We start from the raw sequence: 16,244 nt of genomic DNA, 5'->3' as shown, positions 1-16,244 counted from the left end.
GGCATGTTCCACTTGTCACCTCAAACTCAAGTATCCCCAACTCAGCTTGTCCAAACCAGGTTCCTTGAAGGCATTTTGACTGACTCCTCATTTCCTGCTTCCCTGATCACCTAGATCTAGAGATCTTATGTCCCAGAGCCAGAACTAGGGTAAGAAAAGCAAGTTACCTAGGGTGCAAAATTTAGGGAGACACTCACACTTTGCATAGTTCTGAGAATGAGTACTTTCTTTTTTTTTTTTTTAAAGATTTTATTTATTTATTTGAGAGAGAATGAGAGAGAACACATGAGAGGGGGGAGGGTCAGAGGGAGAAGCAGACTCCCTGCTGAGCAGGAAGCCCGATGCGGGACTCGATCCAGGGACTCCAGGATCATGACCTGAGCCGAAGGCAGTCGCTTAACCGACTGAGCCACCCAGGCGCCCAGAATGAGTACTTTCTTAAATCCTGCACTCTAGCTGCTCATTCCAGCCCAGGCCCTGCTATGTTCTTCTTATGTCTTGCATCTGTTCTCACTGAAGTTGCTTTACTTGAAGGCTTCATCACTTCTCACTGCAATTATTCTAGATCCTCTCATCTTTGCCTTGTATCTATGTCACCTCTGACACATCCTCCATACCACTGCCAAGTAATATTTCTGACATTCAAATTCAATTGTGGTCCCTGTACTTAAAATCTTTCAAAGACTCACGATTGCTTAATGGTTAAAAGCCTAACTCCTCCCCATGGCCCACCAGTGCCTTCCCAACCTCTTCCCACCACCTCTAGAACCTCACCTCCCTCTACCTGTGCTCTAATGCTCAACTTGCAGTGCCCCTAAGCCTGCATGTCTTTGCTTGTGCTGTTCCCTCTGTCTGGAATCCCTTCCTCCATGTCTTGCTAATGCCTATCATCTTCAGCTCAGGAATCATTTCTTCTAGGAAGACTTCCTGGACTTGCTCCCTACCCTGCTGAGTTAGGTGCCCTTCTCCGGACTCTCATGTAGTTGCCTACAACATGGCCTCAATCACATTCTGCACTGTCATTAGCTATTAGTATATCTGTCTTTCTATGGCCAGGGATCCTTGAGGACAAGGACAGTGTGGTTCATCTCTGAATCTTCAGCACTTAACTCAGTGCTTGGCACATGCCAGGTATTCAAAATATTGGATAAATAAATGGATCAGAACATAAAAACTGAGCTGTTTGGTACTAAGTAGGTACATATTAATAAGTTTTGAAATGAATTTAAGGTAAAAAATGTTTCACTGTGATTTGCTATAGCAAGGTCACCAAAATAATTCTGTATTTTTCCCTTGCTTTTTATGTTGGGTTGTTTTTTTTTCTGATGCAATAAAGAGAACATGGAAGCTGGTGACAGGCAAAAACAATCATTTTCAGACTTCTGAGGAATATGCCCTTAGAAGAACCTTGCATGCCTCGATTCCTTCTCACTGGAATTCTTGAAAATTCCCAAACGGGACTGTAGCATCTACTCAGTAGTAACAGAACTTCATTTCATGGTCAAGTCAGTGTTTCCCTACTAAGCACTGGCACACAGCAGTTAAGATTGTCTCTCTTACCAAATTCTCCTTCTTTGATGTATTGAAAGTGTTACCTGAGATCCTGGATCACCTTTTTCTCCCTTTTCTCCAGGAAATCCATGAAAGCCCTAAAAGAAGTCAAGGAAAACAAAATTCCCATTTAAAGAGAAATACAACCTCGTGACCATGTTATGGTACCTGAAAGATGGCTTACCTCTTCCCCATCCAGTCCGTCAATCCCATCCTCTCCTTGTTCTCCCTAAGGGACAATGGAGCGCAATCAGTTCAGAGGAGGGCTCTGCCACATGCTTATTGGGAAACTAATCCCATCGGGAAATCAAATTGGACTGAGAAGACACTACGGTACCTTATGTCCAGAAAATCCTTTGGCTCCCTGTAAAAGATGAAATCTGTCTCACTGACATGTCAAAGACAGACAGCAGGTGGATTCACAGGCCTTTGGAGCAAGAAGGTGCTGCCTCCCTAAAGAAGGTGATTGTGTGTTCCTTTAATTGCTTCTGGCTCTCTAACCACAAAGGGATGATAGATGGATTGAATGAATGCTCTGAACTCATTGAGATTTCTAAGAAGCAGAATTAGTCCACAGTGAGGACACTGACATGTAACTGGAGAACGGCAAACGGTGGGTGGAAGAGAGAAAAGGAGGGAGGGAAGGAAGAGAGACGCAGAGCACGTTGTAGGGAATTCAAAATCACATTTCCAGCAGAGCCTTACCTTTTGACCTTGCTCCCCTGGACATCCTGTAATCCCTTTATCTCCTGGGGGTCCAATTTCTCCTCGTCTTCCCTAAGAAAAGGCAACCAAACAGGTATCCAAAGTGACTCTTTTGCCAGAAGTTGCCAACAGTTTGCTTTTTACGAGTGAAGCTAGAGCACAGGAGCACTCTGAGCCCCACACAAAGCACATCCTTCCATAAATGCATTTGTTTAACTCTGGTTTTCCCCTCTATTCAAATGCCTTCCCTGTCAACCTTGGGGGCTTCCTTACGGACCCAAGATCTCACAGAGATGCAGGATGAGCCCAATTGCTTCACTGTCCTCATTAGACAGCACAGCCAAAGTTTTGGAAGATGCTTCACCTTCCAGCCACCTTTCAAATACTCCAGTAATACATGTTGACCCTGGCATGGTACCCAAGGCCCCAGTCCTGCCCTGGAAAAGTCAGCATTGCTGATGGTACTGAAGCAAGCCGGTCCCAGGGGACCAGAGTTGAGTAGAAGCCGTTGATGGGACAGGCCACTACTACAAGAACTCAAGGATGGGAAGTGCTAGTGCTCACGGAAAGAACCACCAGGTGAAAGAGCCCCAAAGTCAGACCATCCACTGGGGCTCAATGATGTGTGTGTCTCCCATCAATCCTGTTTCTCCCAGGAAATATTTAAACACAGGTAAATGCTAGAGTAAAATGAATCTCCAGAGAAAAGGAATGTGGGGCTCCTTGAGGGCAGGAACCCCTCATTGTCTCTTTACCCAATTATGCCCCTTGTGCCTGCCTCAGTCAGATCTGAGTCCAGAATGGGTGCTTAGGGTTTGCTGTTTGGATAAATAATTGTTTAGCAATGAGCTTGACTCTTTCCTTCCTGGTAGCGGAGGGGAGAAGGGATTTTCCTTCCTCCTGCTTTGCTTTCTTTATTCTGAAGATTATTCCCAGGAAAACAGGAGGCCTTGCTTGTGGCCACATGTTGCTGAGAGATGCCGAAACATTTTGACTTCCTGTTGACTGGACTGTTAGCCAGATGTGGGCTCATGGCCAGACAGCCACACTCAAAGCCCTCCATGCTGCCTGGGTGGTCTCCAAGAGCCCTCTGCAGGTACGTGGTGGGCGGGTTAGAGCACTCCCCTCAGTGGTCATTTTGTAAACTAGGTCAGCACTAGAGCCTTAGAAGAATATATCAGTTTATAGATCAGGAGACTGAGAGTCAAGAAGTTAAGTGTGTTGCTAGGTTTCTTGTCTAGGTCAGCCCTTGGCTGCCTGGCCAAACCTATGCTTTTAATTATACCTGCCCAGGCATGATTTAATTTTGTTTTAAATATTGCTGCCCAGACAGAGAGCTAGCTTGATTCTAAGGGGATGGAGATGCAGGCTGGATGCTTCCTTAACTTTCCCCACCCCAAACAGAGCCACTCAAGTGTTTCAGTTCCTTCAAATCTATTCTCATAATTCAATTAATGAACCAAGGGAGAGTTCTGGTTTTAAGGGTCAAAGACTGAGATTAGAAAACCTCTGTGTTGCATGGAATCATGAAGCCATGCCTTTCCATGTACTAAGCACTGAGCTCCAGGTCCAAAGATAGCTCCTCACTAGTATCTGGTCCTACTTTGCCCTGCGTAGGGGAGACAGGACCATGCCCTGCTCCCTGCCACTGATAAAAACATGCCAGGCAACATGTGCGTGAGCCTGCTCCCTCCTTCCCCTCAAAAGTGAGTGCTTACGATCCAGACCAAAAAAAGGCGGGGGGAGCATCCATTTTCTTTCAAAACCACCAAAATCCCCCATGTAAATAAAACCCTTTTTGTAGGAACATAAAGCTGTCCGTGCAAAAGAAAATCATTGCTTGTGTTGGGGGGAGGAGGGTCAGAAAAACTTACGGGGTCTCCGTCCTCTCCCCAGTGTCCTCTGCTGCCTTTCAGACCTGGAGAACCCTGGGAGGATAGAGAGAATACATTTCAGCCAGCTTTCTTCAATCTGAACTTGTGAAATCGTTAGGCATTGTAGACAAGTCCCTCCCTTCAACTTGGTGGCAGCGTCTACAGGGGTAGCTGTGAGTCTGGGGAGAGTCTGACAACCCCTGACTCCTACCGGAGGCTGACCTGCGGAGCCCATTTTGCAGCTCAGGGCGTCAGGGCAGGTCCTGTGCCTGAGGGGCTGCATGGTGGGCAGCTGTGGCCCCTACAACTCTTCTAGAAGGCAAATCGATCACATTTCCAAAGAGATCATTTTATTTCCTTTTGCTTTTCTGAGAGCTCAAGGAAGAAGAAACACTTCTCCCAACAAGGAGGTTACATATATTTCAATTGCGATCACTTCTCCCTCTGCCACATGTGGTTTAACTGCCTCGTGGCTTATTGGTGGCAAAGGCTTAATCAGAGGTTTGCTTTCCTCACCGTGTAACACAGGTCCTGCCTGTCTGCTTAGTACACCTGGGGGCTGTGCTCTTGGAATGTAACTCTAATACTGACCAGAGCAAAGTGAGGAGAGAGGAAACTGTGCTGAACAAAACATCGCAACTCGGTAAAAAGGCCAAGATCATGTACCCCCAAGGATGGACAATGCAGAACTCATGAGCAAGTATTACATTTGCTCTCTTAAAAAAAGACTCCTTTTAATTATGATATCTAAAATGCATTTGAAAAAGTACATAAAATAAATGAAATATAAAGTCACAGCTTAATTATTATAAAGTGAACATCCATGTAGCCACCACCCTGGCCAAGAAACAGGACATCACTGGCACCCAGATGCAGCCTGCAGCCCTCCCAATGCCAAGCACTCCCACCCCCACCCCCACCCCAGGGAGCACACTCCTGGCTTTTATGATAATACTTTCTTGCCTTTTTTATACTTTATTACTGAATTATTCATCCCTAGACATAAGTTAGTTTTGCCTGCTTTCAAACCTTTTATAAATGGAATCATACTCTATGTGTGCTTCTGTGTTTTGTTTTGTTTTGTTGCCATTACTGTGTTTGTAAAACTTATTCATGCTGTTATATGTACCCGTAGTTCATTCAGCCTCAGCACCTTAGAGCATTCCATTAATGAAGACACCATGACATATTCATTTAAGCTATTGTTGCGTAATTGATCTTCTAGAATTCATTTTTAAAGGGCTATTAATCTGCAATGCATTGCTCTTTTTGAGGTTCAATTTCATTCATTACTGATGAAATACAACCTTTGCCACCTTTTGCACTCTTCAAACTGTTTAAAGCAGGTGCGAAAGTATAAATTGCAAAACCAAGGAGCAACGTCACGAATGATATGTAAGAAAAATGGGAGTTATTCTCAACAGCAGTATCAAAAGTGAGCCCTTCTGAACTGGCTCCTATACCACAGAAATCGCATGAAATAAATGCCCAAAGCAACTACATCAGCATCAAGTGAAAGCTGCAAAGTGCACCGCTTGGCCTCAGTCCCACCCACCAAATCAAGGCACACTGGGTAAAATAGTTTCACAACTGAATGGCACCTTCGTGGCTAGTAGTCCTTGGGATCCATGAGGACCTGGGGCCCCCGAACACTTGCAAAATGTGCAGCAGCAAGTCTTCTCTGCAATGTTTCCCTGGAAAAAGCAAACTTGAGTGAGCAACAATGGTCAGGAACTTCACGGCATAAGAACAGTATTCATATAGATCATAATGCACCACCTACACGGTCATCTTCTCTCTTTGGGGGAAGGGCTGCAGAGGATCAGAGGTGCTCTTTGACTTAATACTGAAGACAGGGCACTGAGCTAGCAACTGCGACGCAGCATTCCCTCTCCCAGGAAATGACCTGTCTATAGAAAGGGCACCTGCCACACGGATGGCCACAGGCCAAGTTTGCACAAGACTAGTTGGCTCCTCCTTGACAGACTCTTGTTATCTGGGGATTTCTGCAGCATAAACTGCTGGGAGCTTTTCTATGTGACTAGGGGCTGGTTGTTTTTTTTATTGCCCGCGCATTCATTTGGTGAGATGATAAAGGAGGGAAGGACACACAAAAATAAAAATACACTGCTCTGGTCTTTCATACTTTTTCTTCTACTAAAGACCATGCACTTCATTTAGTGGGGCAAGCAAGGCAGTCTCTAGAAATACTCATCAAAACTCCAATTTCATTCCGATGGCCTTTTGAATAACTACATTTCTGCTCCACAGCTCACCAGGTACTGTGACAGCATCTTGCCCAGTTCTCTCATGCCAATGGTCAGGTGAGTCCTGTAATCAAATCCCTTTCCAAATTCAAAGCTGGAAAACTCATCGTGGGCAGTCGTGTTTAGGGACACCACCAGCAGAGCATCAAGTCCTAGTCAGTAAACATAAGAGATTCAAAACCAAAGGGGTTGCACGTGAAAGAGAAGAAAAGCCCATTGTATTTCTACTCGATGAGTGATGTTCAGAGAACCAGAAAAGGGAAAAGGAAACATAAGAAGTAGGACTCTTGATCTATGAGGAACCCAACAGGCTTGCTTGCTTGTTCAGGCTTCAAACCCGACAGAAAAACACTAGCAGAAAACTGTTTAATGCTTCACCACCAAGTTTTGATTCAATTCTTGGGTATTTGAAAGCAATTTTTAAGAAAGGGCATTGTTCATCTTCAGAGGTTTTCTGAATTTTTCTGAATGTAAATTAATAATAGTTCTCAGAGTCATCTCCATAGCCAAACACCCCTGGGGGCCCAAGCCCTACGAGCCTGAGGAAAGCCCAGGGTGAACTCCTGGCCATAGCCAGGACTCCATTTATTCATTCATTCATTCACTCACTCATTAATTCACTCATTAGCTCATTTACTCTACCCAACTTTCATTAAACAAATCTTTGCTTATTAGAAGCCTATTATGTATTAATCATTATACCAGGGACACAAGATGAATAGGACAGGCACACTCTGTCCCTTCACAGAAGTCCAGTCCAATGGAAAAGGTGGACAGGAATCAGATGGCTGCTCTGTGTAGTGGTAAATGTCCTGAGAGGGAATGGCAGGGTGCTTTGAAAGCCTAAAGGAGAAGCTCCCAACTTAGCCTTAGAAAGTTGTAGGTTTCTGGGAAGAACTGATGTCTATGCTGATCCTGAAGGATGAATGGAAGCTGGTCAAGGCAGAGAACCAGAGACAGGAGAAGGACTGGGGAGGAGCTGAGATGGGGAGAGTTCTAGGTAGAAGAAAAGTGTATGCCAGGAATGGAGGCCTGGGGGACTGAGGCGTGAGGTGTGCTGGAGGAAGAAGGGGATGGCTCTGTGTGCCTAAGACGCTGAGTGTGGGGAGTGAGGGAAGGCCAGAGTGGGGAGCGGAGCCAGACCCTGTAAAGAACCAGAGGCTGTACTGAGGAATGTGATGTGCCCAGAACAGTGGGAAAGGAGAATGATACAACCCAGCAATCAAGCAGGAAATTTTGTGGCCTCTAGGGAGGTTGCTCATGGACATTAAACCCCAGAGGCCAGTGTGAGTCCACACCCAGGAGGTCTCAAATAATGCACCCCATCTGACAATCAGTGGAGCCTCGTGTCACTGTATAAGACTCTCAACTTTTGCATTTAGCTCCCAGTTCAGTCTGAAACTATGACATAGATTGGGGATATATGTACTAAGAAGTGCTTTTCAAGATCTATGTGGCTATCTTTCACATGGATAACCAGAAACAGTAGGGAGTGTCCTAGGTCAGGAGCCCTGGAAGCAGAATCTAAGAGAGGAATTTGTATGTACGTGGTTTATTGAGGGAGAAAGAGGTGGAGGAAAGGGAGGGGAAAGTTGTAAGCAAGAATGTGTCTCAGTAAAATCTTCAACTTGGTATGATTCATGAAGGACTCTGGGGTGTAAACTGTATCAGAGTTGACCCACTTGAGGCAAGGGTGCTAAGGTTTTTATCCCTATATTGATTTTCTATTTTCTATTTTTTTAATTTATTTTTATTTTATCCCCTTCCATTTCCAGGTGGGACATGGTATAAACCCACCCTTACTTCTAGGTAATGGTTCAGGTCAGTCAAGGACACATGACTGTAGAAGGGCACAGATATAAGTACTTGGCCATGGCATTTGCAGCATTTGGGGGATGAGCATACAAGTTGTCAACAGGGTTTGGGGAGGCATCAACAGCATCTGCTACCAGTGGCCAGACAGATCCCAAGATCTACAACACCTGAGTAAGAAGGGACTTGTTAGCACATTCTATGCTTCACCACTTAAATTTGCAACTCAGTACCTGCTTCTCTGAGCCTGGCCGATTGATCTTCAAGCATTATCTCACTTTCACCCCCAAGACCATCTGAAAAAATGAGTAGCACCTAGAGGAAGAGAAAAGCAGAGGATGGAATGATGTGAAAATGAAATATATAATTGGGGAGGAAGAAACAAATGAAAGAATGTGGAGATGAGAGATTGAATGTGACATGAGTACCTGTCCTTGGGATTTAGATCTATCCTTAAATGTATCCCACAGCGACTGCAGGAACTGTGCATTCAGATGAGTTGGTCCATCGACAGTGACTTGCAGCAGGCTGTCAAATATTGCTTTCCGGTAGATTTGGAACTTGGCAGGGAATTCTTGGTCATTGTTCACCTTGAAGGCCACATTCACCTGCACCTCTGTGCCTGCTCCACAGCTGACCCTCCTGATGGAGGTGATGTCCTCTAAGATGCCTGGGAGGTAGGATCTCAGCCGGGGGTGGCCATGGAACAGCGGCTGCCCCAGCAGGTGAGTGGAAATGTCAAACCCGACCACTATGTCCATAAAGCAATCTGGAGACCAAGGGAAATGAGGCTGGATTAATGAGTAGACAGGAGCAAGGAAGAGCTGACCAGGCAGAAAAAAGAAGAGCAGTCATGGCATGGCCCAGGGCTAGAGGATCCCAGTATCCAGTGTTCAAGAAAGAAGATATTGACTGCTTGATCAGCACAGGTATTTCCTCTCTCCTCTTTCAGATATTTCAAGTTCCAATAGCTAGTTCAAGTTCCAATCATGGTTTAGCCTCATTTTCAGTGGCTGGCTGTGTGTGTGAATGTGTGTGCGTGTGTGCACATGCATATTTTCTTCTTTTAATGATGACATATTATGATTCATATAATCATAACATATTAAATATTTGAAATATCCTTAAAGATTATTTAATTCAGAGGTCACAAACACAAATGGCTATGAAGGCCAAGTGGATAATGTAAAGGAGTTAGATGGGCCGGGAGCAAAGAGAATGAACGGAGAACAACGACCCATCTGTTCACTGCTCAACTCCCGCTGAGAGTAGCCATGCGGGAGAAGGGGCCCAGTGTGGTGAGATTGCCTGATTTTTCCAAGGAGAGCCTGAAATCTTCATTTTTCCTGTGAAACCTTCAGTTTGTAAAAGCTGTCAACTAATTTTAACAAGTTGTCAACACCAGACAGGACTAACACAACTCAGCTGCAAGTCGCCATTTGGTCACTTCTGACCCAGCCCCGTTCGTTGCTCATTTTACACGGGAGGAAATCATGATTCCTGGAGGTTGCTGCTACTACACGAGAGCATCGGATTCTGGTGCCAGGGCCTTTTCTACCACTGTAATCTGCTTTCAGCCGAGCATCCCAAATGGGGTGTAGAAGATCTGGAGAGCTTGGAAAGACCAACCCATTTTGTGAAAGAAGTGGTTTCAGCCATAACTCTAGGAACAGAAGCACGCCAAGGAATTTCTGCACGTTGTACAAATTCCACAAAATGTTATATCCTGAGGTGCTGTCCTCCCAACTCCTAGCCCAAATGTACAGAACCTAAATCCCCCACACAGTGACTCTCAGCTGGAGTGAATTTTGGCCTCCCATCAGATGGCTCATTGCTGTCCCTTCATTTCCTTCCCTCCCTGCCCGCTTGACTCACTTACATTACCCTCCTGGCCTTTGCAGCCATTGGTGTTCATGACCTCTGGGAATCAAATAATCACTAAGGACAAATTCAAATCTTTACTAATTGTGATTATACAAATGCCATCATTAAAAGAAGAAGAAAATATGCCCACACATAGGCTCAAACAGACACACACAGAGACACACACAGGAACACCAAGTCCCTTACAAAATGGTTTAAAAAAGTTAAAATAGTAAAGCTGCCAACCAGCCAATGTCTGTTTTACTTACTTCCCACTGGACACAAGGCATTATTCTAGGCCTGCCACAAGTGCAGGGGGCAGAAATAGGAGACTGACTTTCAGTGGTAAGAGGGGCACAAAGCCTGGCTTGCAGTGAGGGGACAGGGCTGACCAGAGGACACAACCCAGGACCTCCTCCAGCCTCTGCACCCTTTTCCTCATCTCTGAGCAAGAATGGCTGATCCCAACCTTCCTGGAAACAGAGGAGAGGTCTATTCTCACTGCACCCTATTCGAAAAATACGTTCAACTAGAGCCAGCCCCCGGACGCCTTGGGGAAATGAAGCCCCAGGAAGGTGGCAATTAAATCAAAAACAAAAAAGACCAAGGGGAGCACTTACTGGTTTTCCCGCAGCTCTGGCAGATTTCACGAACCATTCTTTTTTTCACATCCTCAGTCATTAATTTATTAAAGTCTTGGAGGGTGATTATTTTTTCAGAATTTCCTGTTATTGGCAGAAGTTGTTCCTTATGAACATCTCCTATGCCCAAAACCAGGACACAAATTCCGAGGTTTCTCAGGATTTTCACTTCATCTGCCACATCATAGTAGGGATCCCTGGATGTGATAACAACCAAAGTTTGAGGGACACCAGCGTTTCTTCTCCCACCAGAAGATGGATCAAACATGACCTTCACTTTTTTAAGGGCCTGGCCAATTCGCGGAAACCCCTTGCTCTTGGTGACGGTTTGAATTTGAGTCTTCAACTCCGGTATAGTCAGAGAGTTTTTCAACTGGACAATTTTTTGGAAGCCACTCCCAAATTGAGCCAACCCAATTTTTATTCTCTGGTTCTGAATGTTAAAATTATCAATTAAGTCTGACACGAAAGTTGTCATGGTAACAAACTCTGAGTGGGAGACCATGTCAGAGCCATCACAAAAGAAAACCACATCAGCTTCTTGAATGTCACACGCTGCAATTTGGAAAAACAAAACAATTATTTTCCTCATGAATTAGTCTAAATTTTCCCCTTCCTCGAATTCTTCAATTGCTTTACTAAATCCCCACATTAGTAGCAAATTGAGATAAGTTAATAGAAGAGAGAATCACCGATTGGCCCTCAAGGAGGAAAAATAGTGTGAAGGAGAAAGATAATAGACTTTGTTTCAAATTTTAATATTTAAGTGATTCATTTGAAAAGACACTGAAAGTTGCTTAGAGAAAGAACTTTGAATAGTTTGAATATGTTCATTAAAAAGTAATTGCAAAGGCTAGAAATCCCTTCGACACACCCAAATTGGAAGGTTCACCCAAGTCAAGGTAATGGTACTATGGTCAGTATTCCTGTTACTATTAATACTACCATTTGTGTTGAGAATTACCATTTTAAAAATGTTTTTGGCATACAATAACTGTTAATATTCATGACCATATTATGAGGAATTAATATAATTTTATAGATACAGAAATGGAATTCAGAGGTTAAGTAATTTGCTTAAGAATACACAATTGCTATACAGTGGAGCGGGTACCTGGACTGCCTCATTCTTTTTATCTTTAAATCCAGTATTTTTTTCTACTGCAGTTTTTTATAATATCATAACCCAAATATTAAAATGTAATGGGACAAATGCTAATGGTTAGTAAACGGGGCAAAGGATCATCTCTCTGAAATCCAATGTGAAATGTCCCATAACCCAGGGATAATATTCTACCCTCACTTACAATCAAATGCAATGGCTGGAACAGGGGCAGCACTAAAGTGATTACTAAAAACAATTGAGACAAAAGAATGCCAGCTGCCACACAGTTCTTTCTAAGGGTAGTCTGGTAGACACAAAGATGGACTGCCCATATAGATCTTTGAGGAAGGATTTGCTGCCCAGCTGTGGGAGTGTGGTCAACAGGGGGCCTCTGGCAGTCAGCTCCTTCAGGGTCAGCCTCACTGCAGAGAGATGTCTTGCAAAAGACCGTGCCCTTCCCAGGGCAGCCCACATCTGGGGACTAAGTGGGAAGGGGACATAACCACCCAGTCATCTTAGTCTGACGCTGGACAACACCAATGGGCAATACATGCTCCAGAGCTCTTTGCCAGGTTTGGAGCTTTGTCAAACATGCCTCACTGTGCAACTTCTTCTGCCCATCCTACTTTCCCACTTTCCTTCACAAGGTGTGGATCCCTAATAAACACCAGGCATCCTAGACTCTGCCTCAGTATCTGCTTCCAAAAGGTAGACATGGGAGATGAGAATAAAACAGACTCCATCTTTGTAGGAAAAGACTATAGTCCTGGTGGTGTACTAGATTTGGTGGGGACCCAATGATAAACAGGAGGCCAAGCCTGCCCAAGGAAGTCAGTTTTGTGACAGATAAAGATAAAGGAATAGCAAATATGTGTCCAGTGCTACCACCAGGAGAAATAGAAGGTGCAGAATCTGGGAGACACACTGGGATCACTGTCAGGTATTGGGTCAGGAAACTGGCAAAAAAATGTTGAAACATGACAGACAAACTAGATGTAGTGAGGGAATATGGGCTGGTGTGTTCATGGTGGATAGAATGCTGTGTACAAAGCTACAGAGGTATTTCAGATTGACAGGAGAGATTGTGAAGTGGGGAGCGGCAACAGATGTGGGCAAGGCTAGATGGAACTCAGGAATTCAGAAATTGTAAACTGTAAGCAGAGAATGAATAGTCCAGTGTGTGTTAGGAAGATCACTCAGTGTTCAGAATGGAATGCAAGATGGCAAGACTAAGGGCAAGGAGACCAAATTTCAGGGTGGGAGTCTAGGGGCAGGCTAGAACAGGCAGAATTGAGAAGGTCCTGCTGCCTTGGGAAAAGTCACAGTTTTTGTTTAAAGATAATACCATCATCTAGTATCTGAAACCAAGGAGATGAATTCGTTGCTCACTTTGAGCTCAGGTGGCAAATCTTACACTTTCCTCAAGTGTGATACCTGCAGCCTACCCTACCCCAGTGGTATCTTATAGAATCAGCTTAGGTCCCTCCACTACTCCATATTGAACTACCATATCCTTCCGTCTGTATTAGTGGCCCTCATCTAGAAAAGCACATTAGACTACTTCAACTTCCTATGGCCCTAGATAATGCCTATAATCCCATTTAGACAGCCCTAGATCTTTGAAGACAAAAGTCTACCTGTCAAATTAGGCAACCCTGAGTCTGGCCTGCAACTGGTGCTCAGTGGTTGCATTGAGACCATTAATGGAATGGCACAAGAGGTCCTGAAATGGGGTAAGGTGAATATGATCTGAAAATCACAACTTACGCTCACGTGCATTGCTACACATTCCTTCTTGTAGAGGCAGGTAAATATCTTTCAGTTTGTTGAAATTATCTACATGGAATGTATTGCTTTTACTCCCTGCCATAGCCTCAAGTTCAAGTTGGTCGGCCTGTCCTACACCCACTGCGTAGATATCAATGCCTTTGTTTCTTAATTTCAGTGCTGTCTCATTGAGCAGATTGCGGTCATGGGACACCCCATCGGTGATGATGATCAGCATCTGCTTCACGTTTTGCTGGATGCGGCTGCCATATTCCTCCGTGAACATTATGTTTGTGTAATCTAGAGCCCTGGCAGTAAAGGTACTCCCTCCGGTGTTCCTGCGCCTCCTCAGGTGCTCAATGACTGTGGATCTGTTTGAGTATTTCCTAAGGTGGAAAAGAACCTCAGGATAGTCCGAGTATTTGAGAGCTCCAATCCGAACTCGGTCGCTGCCAACATCTGCTTTCTTCACCAAATGGATAGTTAGATCCATCATGCTTTCTTGCTCTTGTGTGTTTATGCTGCCTGAATGATCCAGCACAAACACGATGTCCAACACTTTAATATTTTTACAATCTGAAAGAAGAAGAAAACAGGCATCACAATCTTTCTGCAGTGTATTCTACACAGACAACTGAGAAGGGAGAAAAAACTAACCTCTGCCATGAACCTTCTATGTGCCAGACACTGCATCTCACTTGTTAGAGGTGGCTGTTGCCATTTTATGGAGTAAGAAACTGAGGCTCAGTGATGTACAACTTGCCCAGATCATGATTTCGCAGACATTGTACTTGACAATGACTCTGCAATGGGTGGTTCTTAAGCCACACCACTCTGTTCTGCTATATTTCATTAGGACATGTGATGTGTTTTGCTAGGCAGACTTTCAACTGAATGGAAACATCAGAAGGTAGTTCAATATCAATATAATGGTGAGATATGACTGATGTTTGCCAAACTGGCCCGCCATTTTAAAGAGCACAGAGGCTCTCTGTATCAGCTGGGATTTTTGTCCTACTCCCTCTGGTGCCAGCTGTCTTTTCAGCTTCTGCTAGACAAACTGTCCCATGTGCACCATGCCTCTCTGCATTCATTTGTACTCCTTCCCCTCACCTCCTGAATTAGAACCCAGAAAGGCCCCAAGTAGTTGGGAGAGCTAAGGCCCTATCACTTCCCCGCAGCCCCAAGATCTCCTCTACATTGGAAGTCAAGTGAGTACTCTGGATAGGTCTCCAAAGGGTGGGGTTTCTCTCCCCTCTTTCCCTTCCCTCTTCCCCATGTAACTTAACCACATGCCTTCCACAGTTTCGCTTTCTCCATTTTCTACCTGCATATGGTAACTCCAATCCTTATTTCTGGCAATGAGGTCTCAAATTCTCAAGTCTAAGATGCTATGGATGAGCCCATACTAAATCCGTAGGAACCTGGGGCAATGACATGACTTGATGTTTATGAGTCGATTTGATGTGTGAGTCAGCTGAAATTTCATCTTATGCTCCATAAACATTATGTTTATCAAAATGAAGAAATACCAGTAAGAGCTCCGTTGATTTCAAAGGTGGGGATGTGGCCTTAAGGCCAACCTGTCTTAGAATGTCTCAACATTACCCAGAGTTTGAGGATCATTGCCATTTACACTAAGCTGTTATGAGAGAAATTGCAGTGCCACTGCCTAAAACTCAGAGTTTACACTAAGACATTTTGTTTGTTAACTTCATAAAAATTTCTCACACAGAATTCTGAATAATATAGTCCAAGGGAAGTCTCTATGTTGCCAGGGGAACAACATACAACAAATTTACCAACACTTCAATGTTTTCTCTTAGTTGTATCCAAAACACAGAGAACGGTCCGTGGTAGGTTTAAAAGCACAAGTGTTTTTAGTCTTATGTGTGGATTTATAGCAAGTTCTTATCCAAGAGCTATTAAAGTTGATGGACTCAAACTAAAGATTTGCTTGACACAATCTGAAAAGAACTACAGTTTGTGTGAGATAAAAATGATCCTGAGCAATCATTTTTAAAAAGTAACAAATTAAAATTTTCCAAAGGGATAGATACATGAACAGGCAAATGTAAAATACCTCACTGATAGAGGTGGAGAAAAATAAGGTGAAGGAATGAAAATACACACTATATCTTTAAAATAAAGAGGATTTTTTGGGGGCGCCTGGGTGGCTCAGTTGGTTAAGCGACTGCCTTTGGCTCAGGTCATGATCCCGGGGTCCTGGGATCGAGTGCCGCATCGGGCTCCCGGCTCGGCGGGGAGCCTGCTTCTCCCTCTGACCCTATCCCCTCTCATGCTGTTTCTCTCTCTCTCTCTCTCTCTCTCTCTCTCCAATAAATAAATAAATAAAATCTTTATTAAAAAAATTTTAAAAAAGAGGATTTTGGGGGGGAGGGTATGCTTAGGATATTGGATTTGATTTAACTAAAAGGAAGATGAATTTGTATTTCTAGTTATTTACTACTTGACAATGATTGCAGGTAGGCAAGAAACAATTCTGGGGAATCATTTGGGATTAAAAATTTCTTCTGGAAAATCTAGGTATGCAGGTAGTGAAGAGTTGGAAGTTCAATGGAAAATTCTGAGAACTTTTTGCAATAGATTTGAAGTCTTCACAGCCAGACTACTCTGTTGCCAAACTGGCTGACAAGAT

At 44.0% G+C, this 16,244-nt stretch overlaps 1 protein-coding gene across 1 annotated transcript in view; it reads right to left on the bottom strand.

Annotated features, from left to right (window-relative positions):
- The window catches only part of COL6A5 (collagen type VI alpha 5 chain), a 79,216-nt gene that overhangs the window by 45,325 nt on the left and 17,647 nt on the right, over nucleotides 1-16,244 (bottom strand). Inside the window, 11 exon segments of the mRNA XM_034994554.1 lie at nucleotides 1,596-1,649; nucleotides 1,736-1,780; nucleotides 1,889-1,915; nucleotides 2,257-2,328; nucleotides 4,131-4,184; nucleotides 5,732-5,824; nucleotides 6,407-6,549; nucleotides 8,443-8,524; nucleotides 8,638-8,978; nucleotides 10,693-11,268; nucleotides 13,586-14,161. Of these exon segments, the coding sequence (XP_034850445.1) occupies nucleotides 1,596-1,649; nucleotides 1,736-1,780; nucleotides 1,889-1,915; nucleotides 2,257-2,328; nucleotides 4,131-4,184; nucleotides 5,732-5,824; nucleotides 6,407-6,549; nucleotides 8,443-8,524; nucleotides 8,638-8,978; nucleotides 10,693-11,268; nucleotides 13,586-14,161 (2,063 nt within the window).

The sequence above is a fragment of the Mirounga leonina genome, unplaced genomic scaffold, assembly GCF_011800145.1.
Source record: "Mirounga leonina isolate KUSES-001 unplaced genomic scaffold, KU_Mleo_1.0 Mir_115, whole genome shotgun sequence".
Lineage (NCBI taxonomy): Eukaryota > Metazoa > Chordata > Mammalia > Carnivora > Phocidae > Mirounga > Mirounga leonina.
Note: the sequence above shows the minus strand (reverse complement) of the source record. Positions and strands in the feature narration are given on the sequence as shown.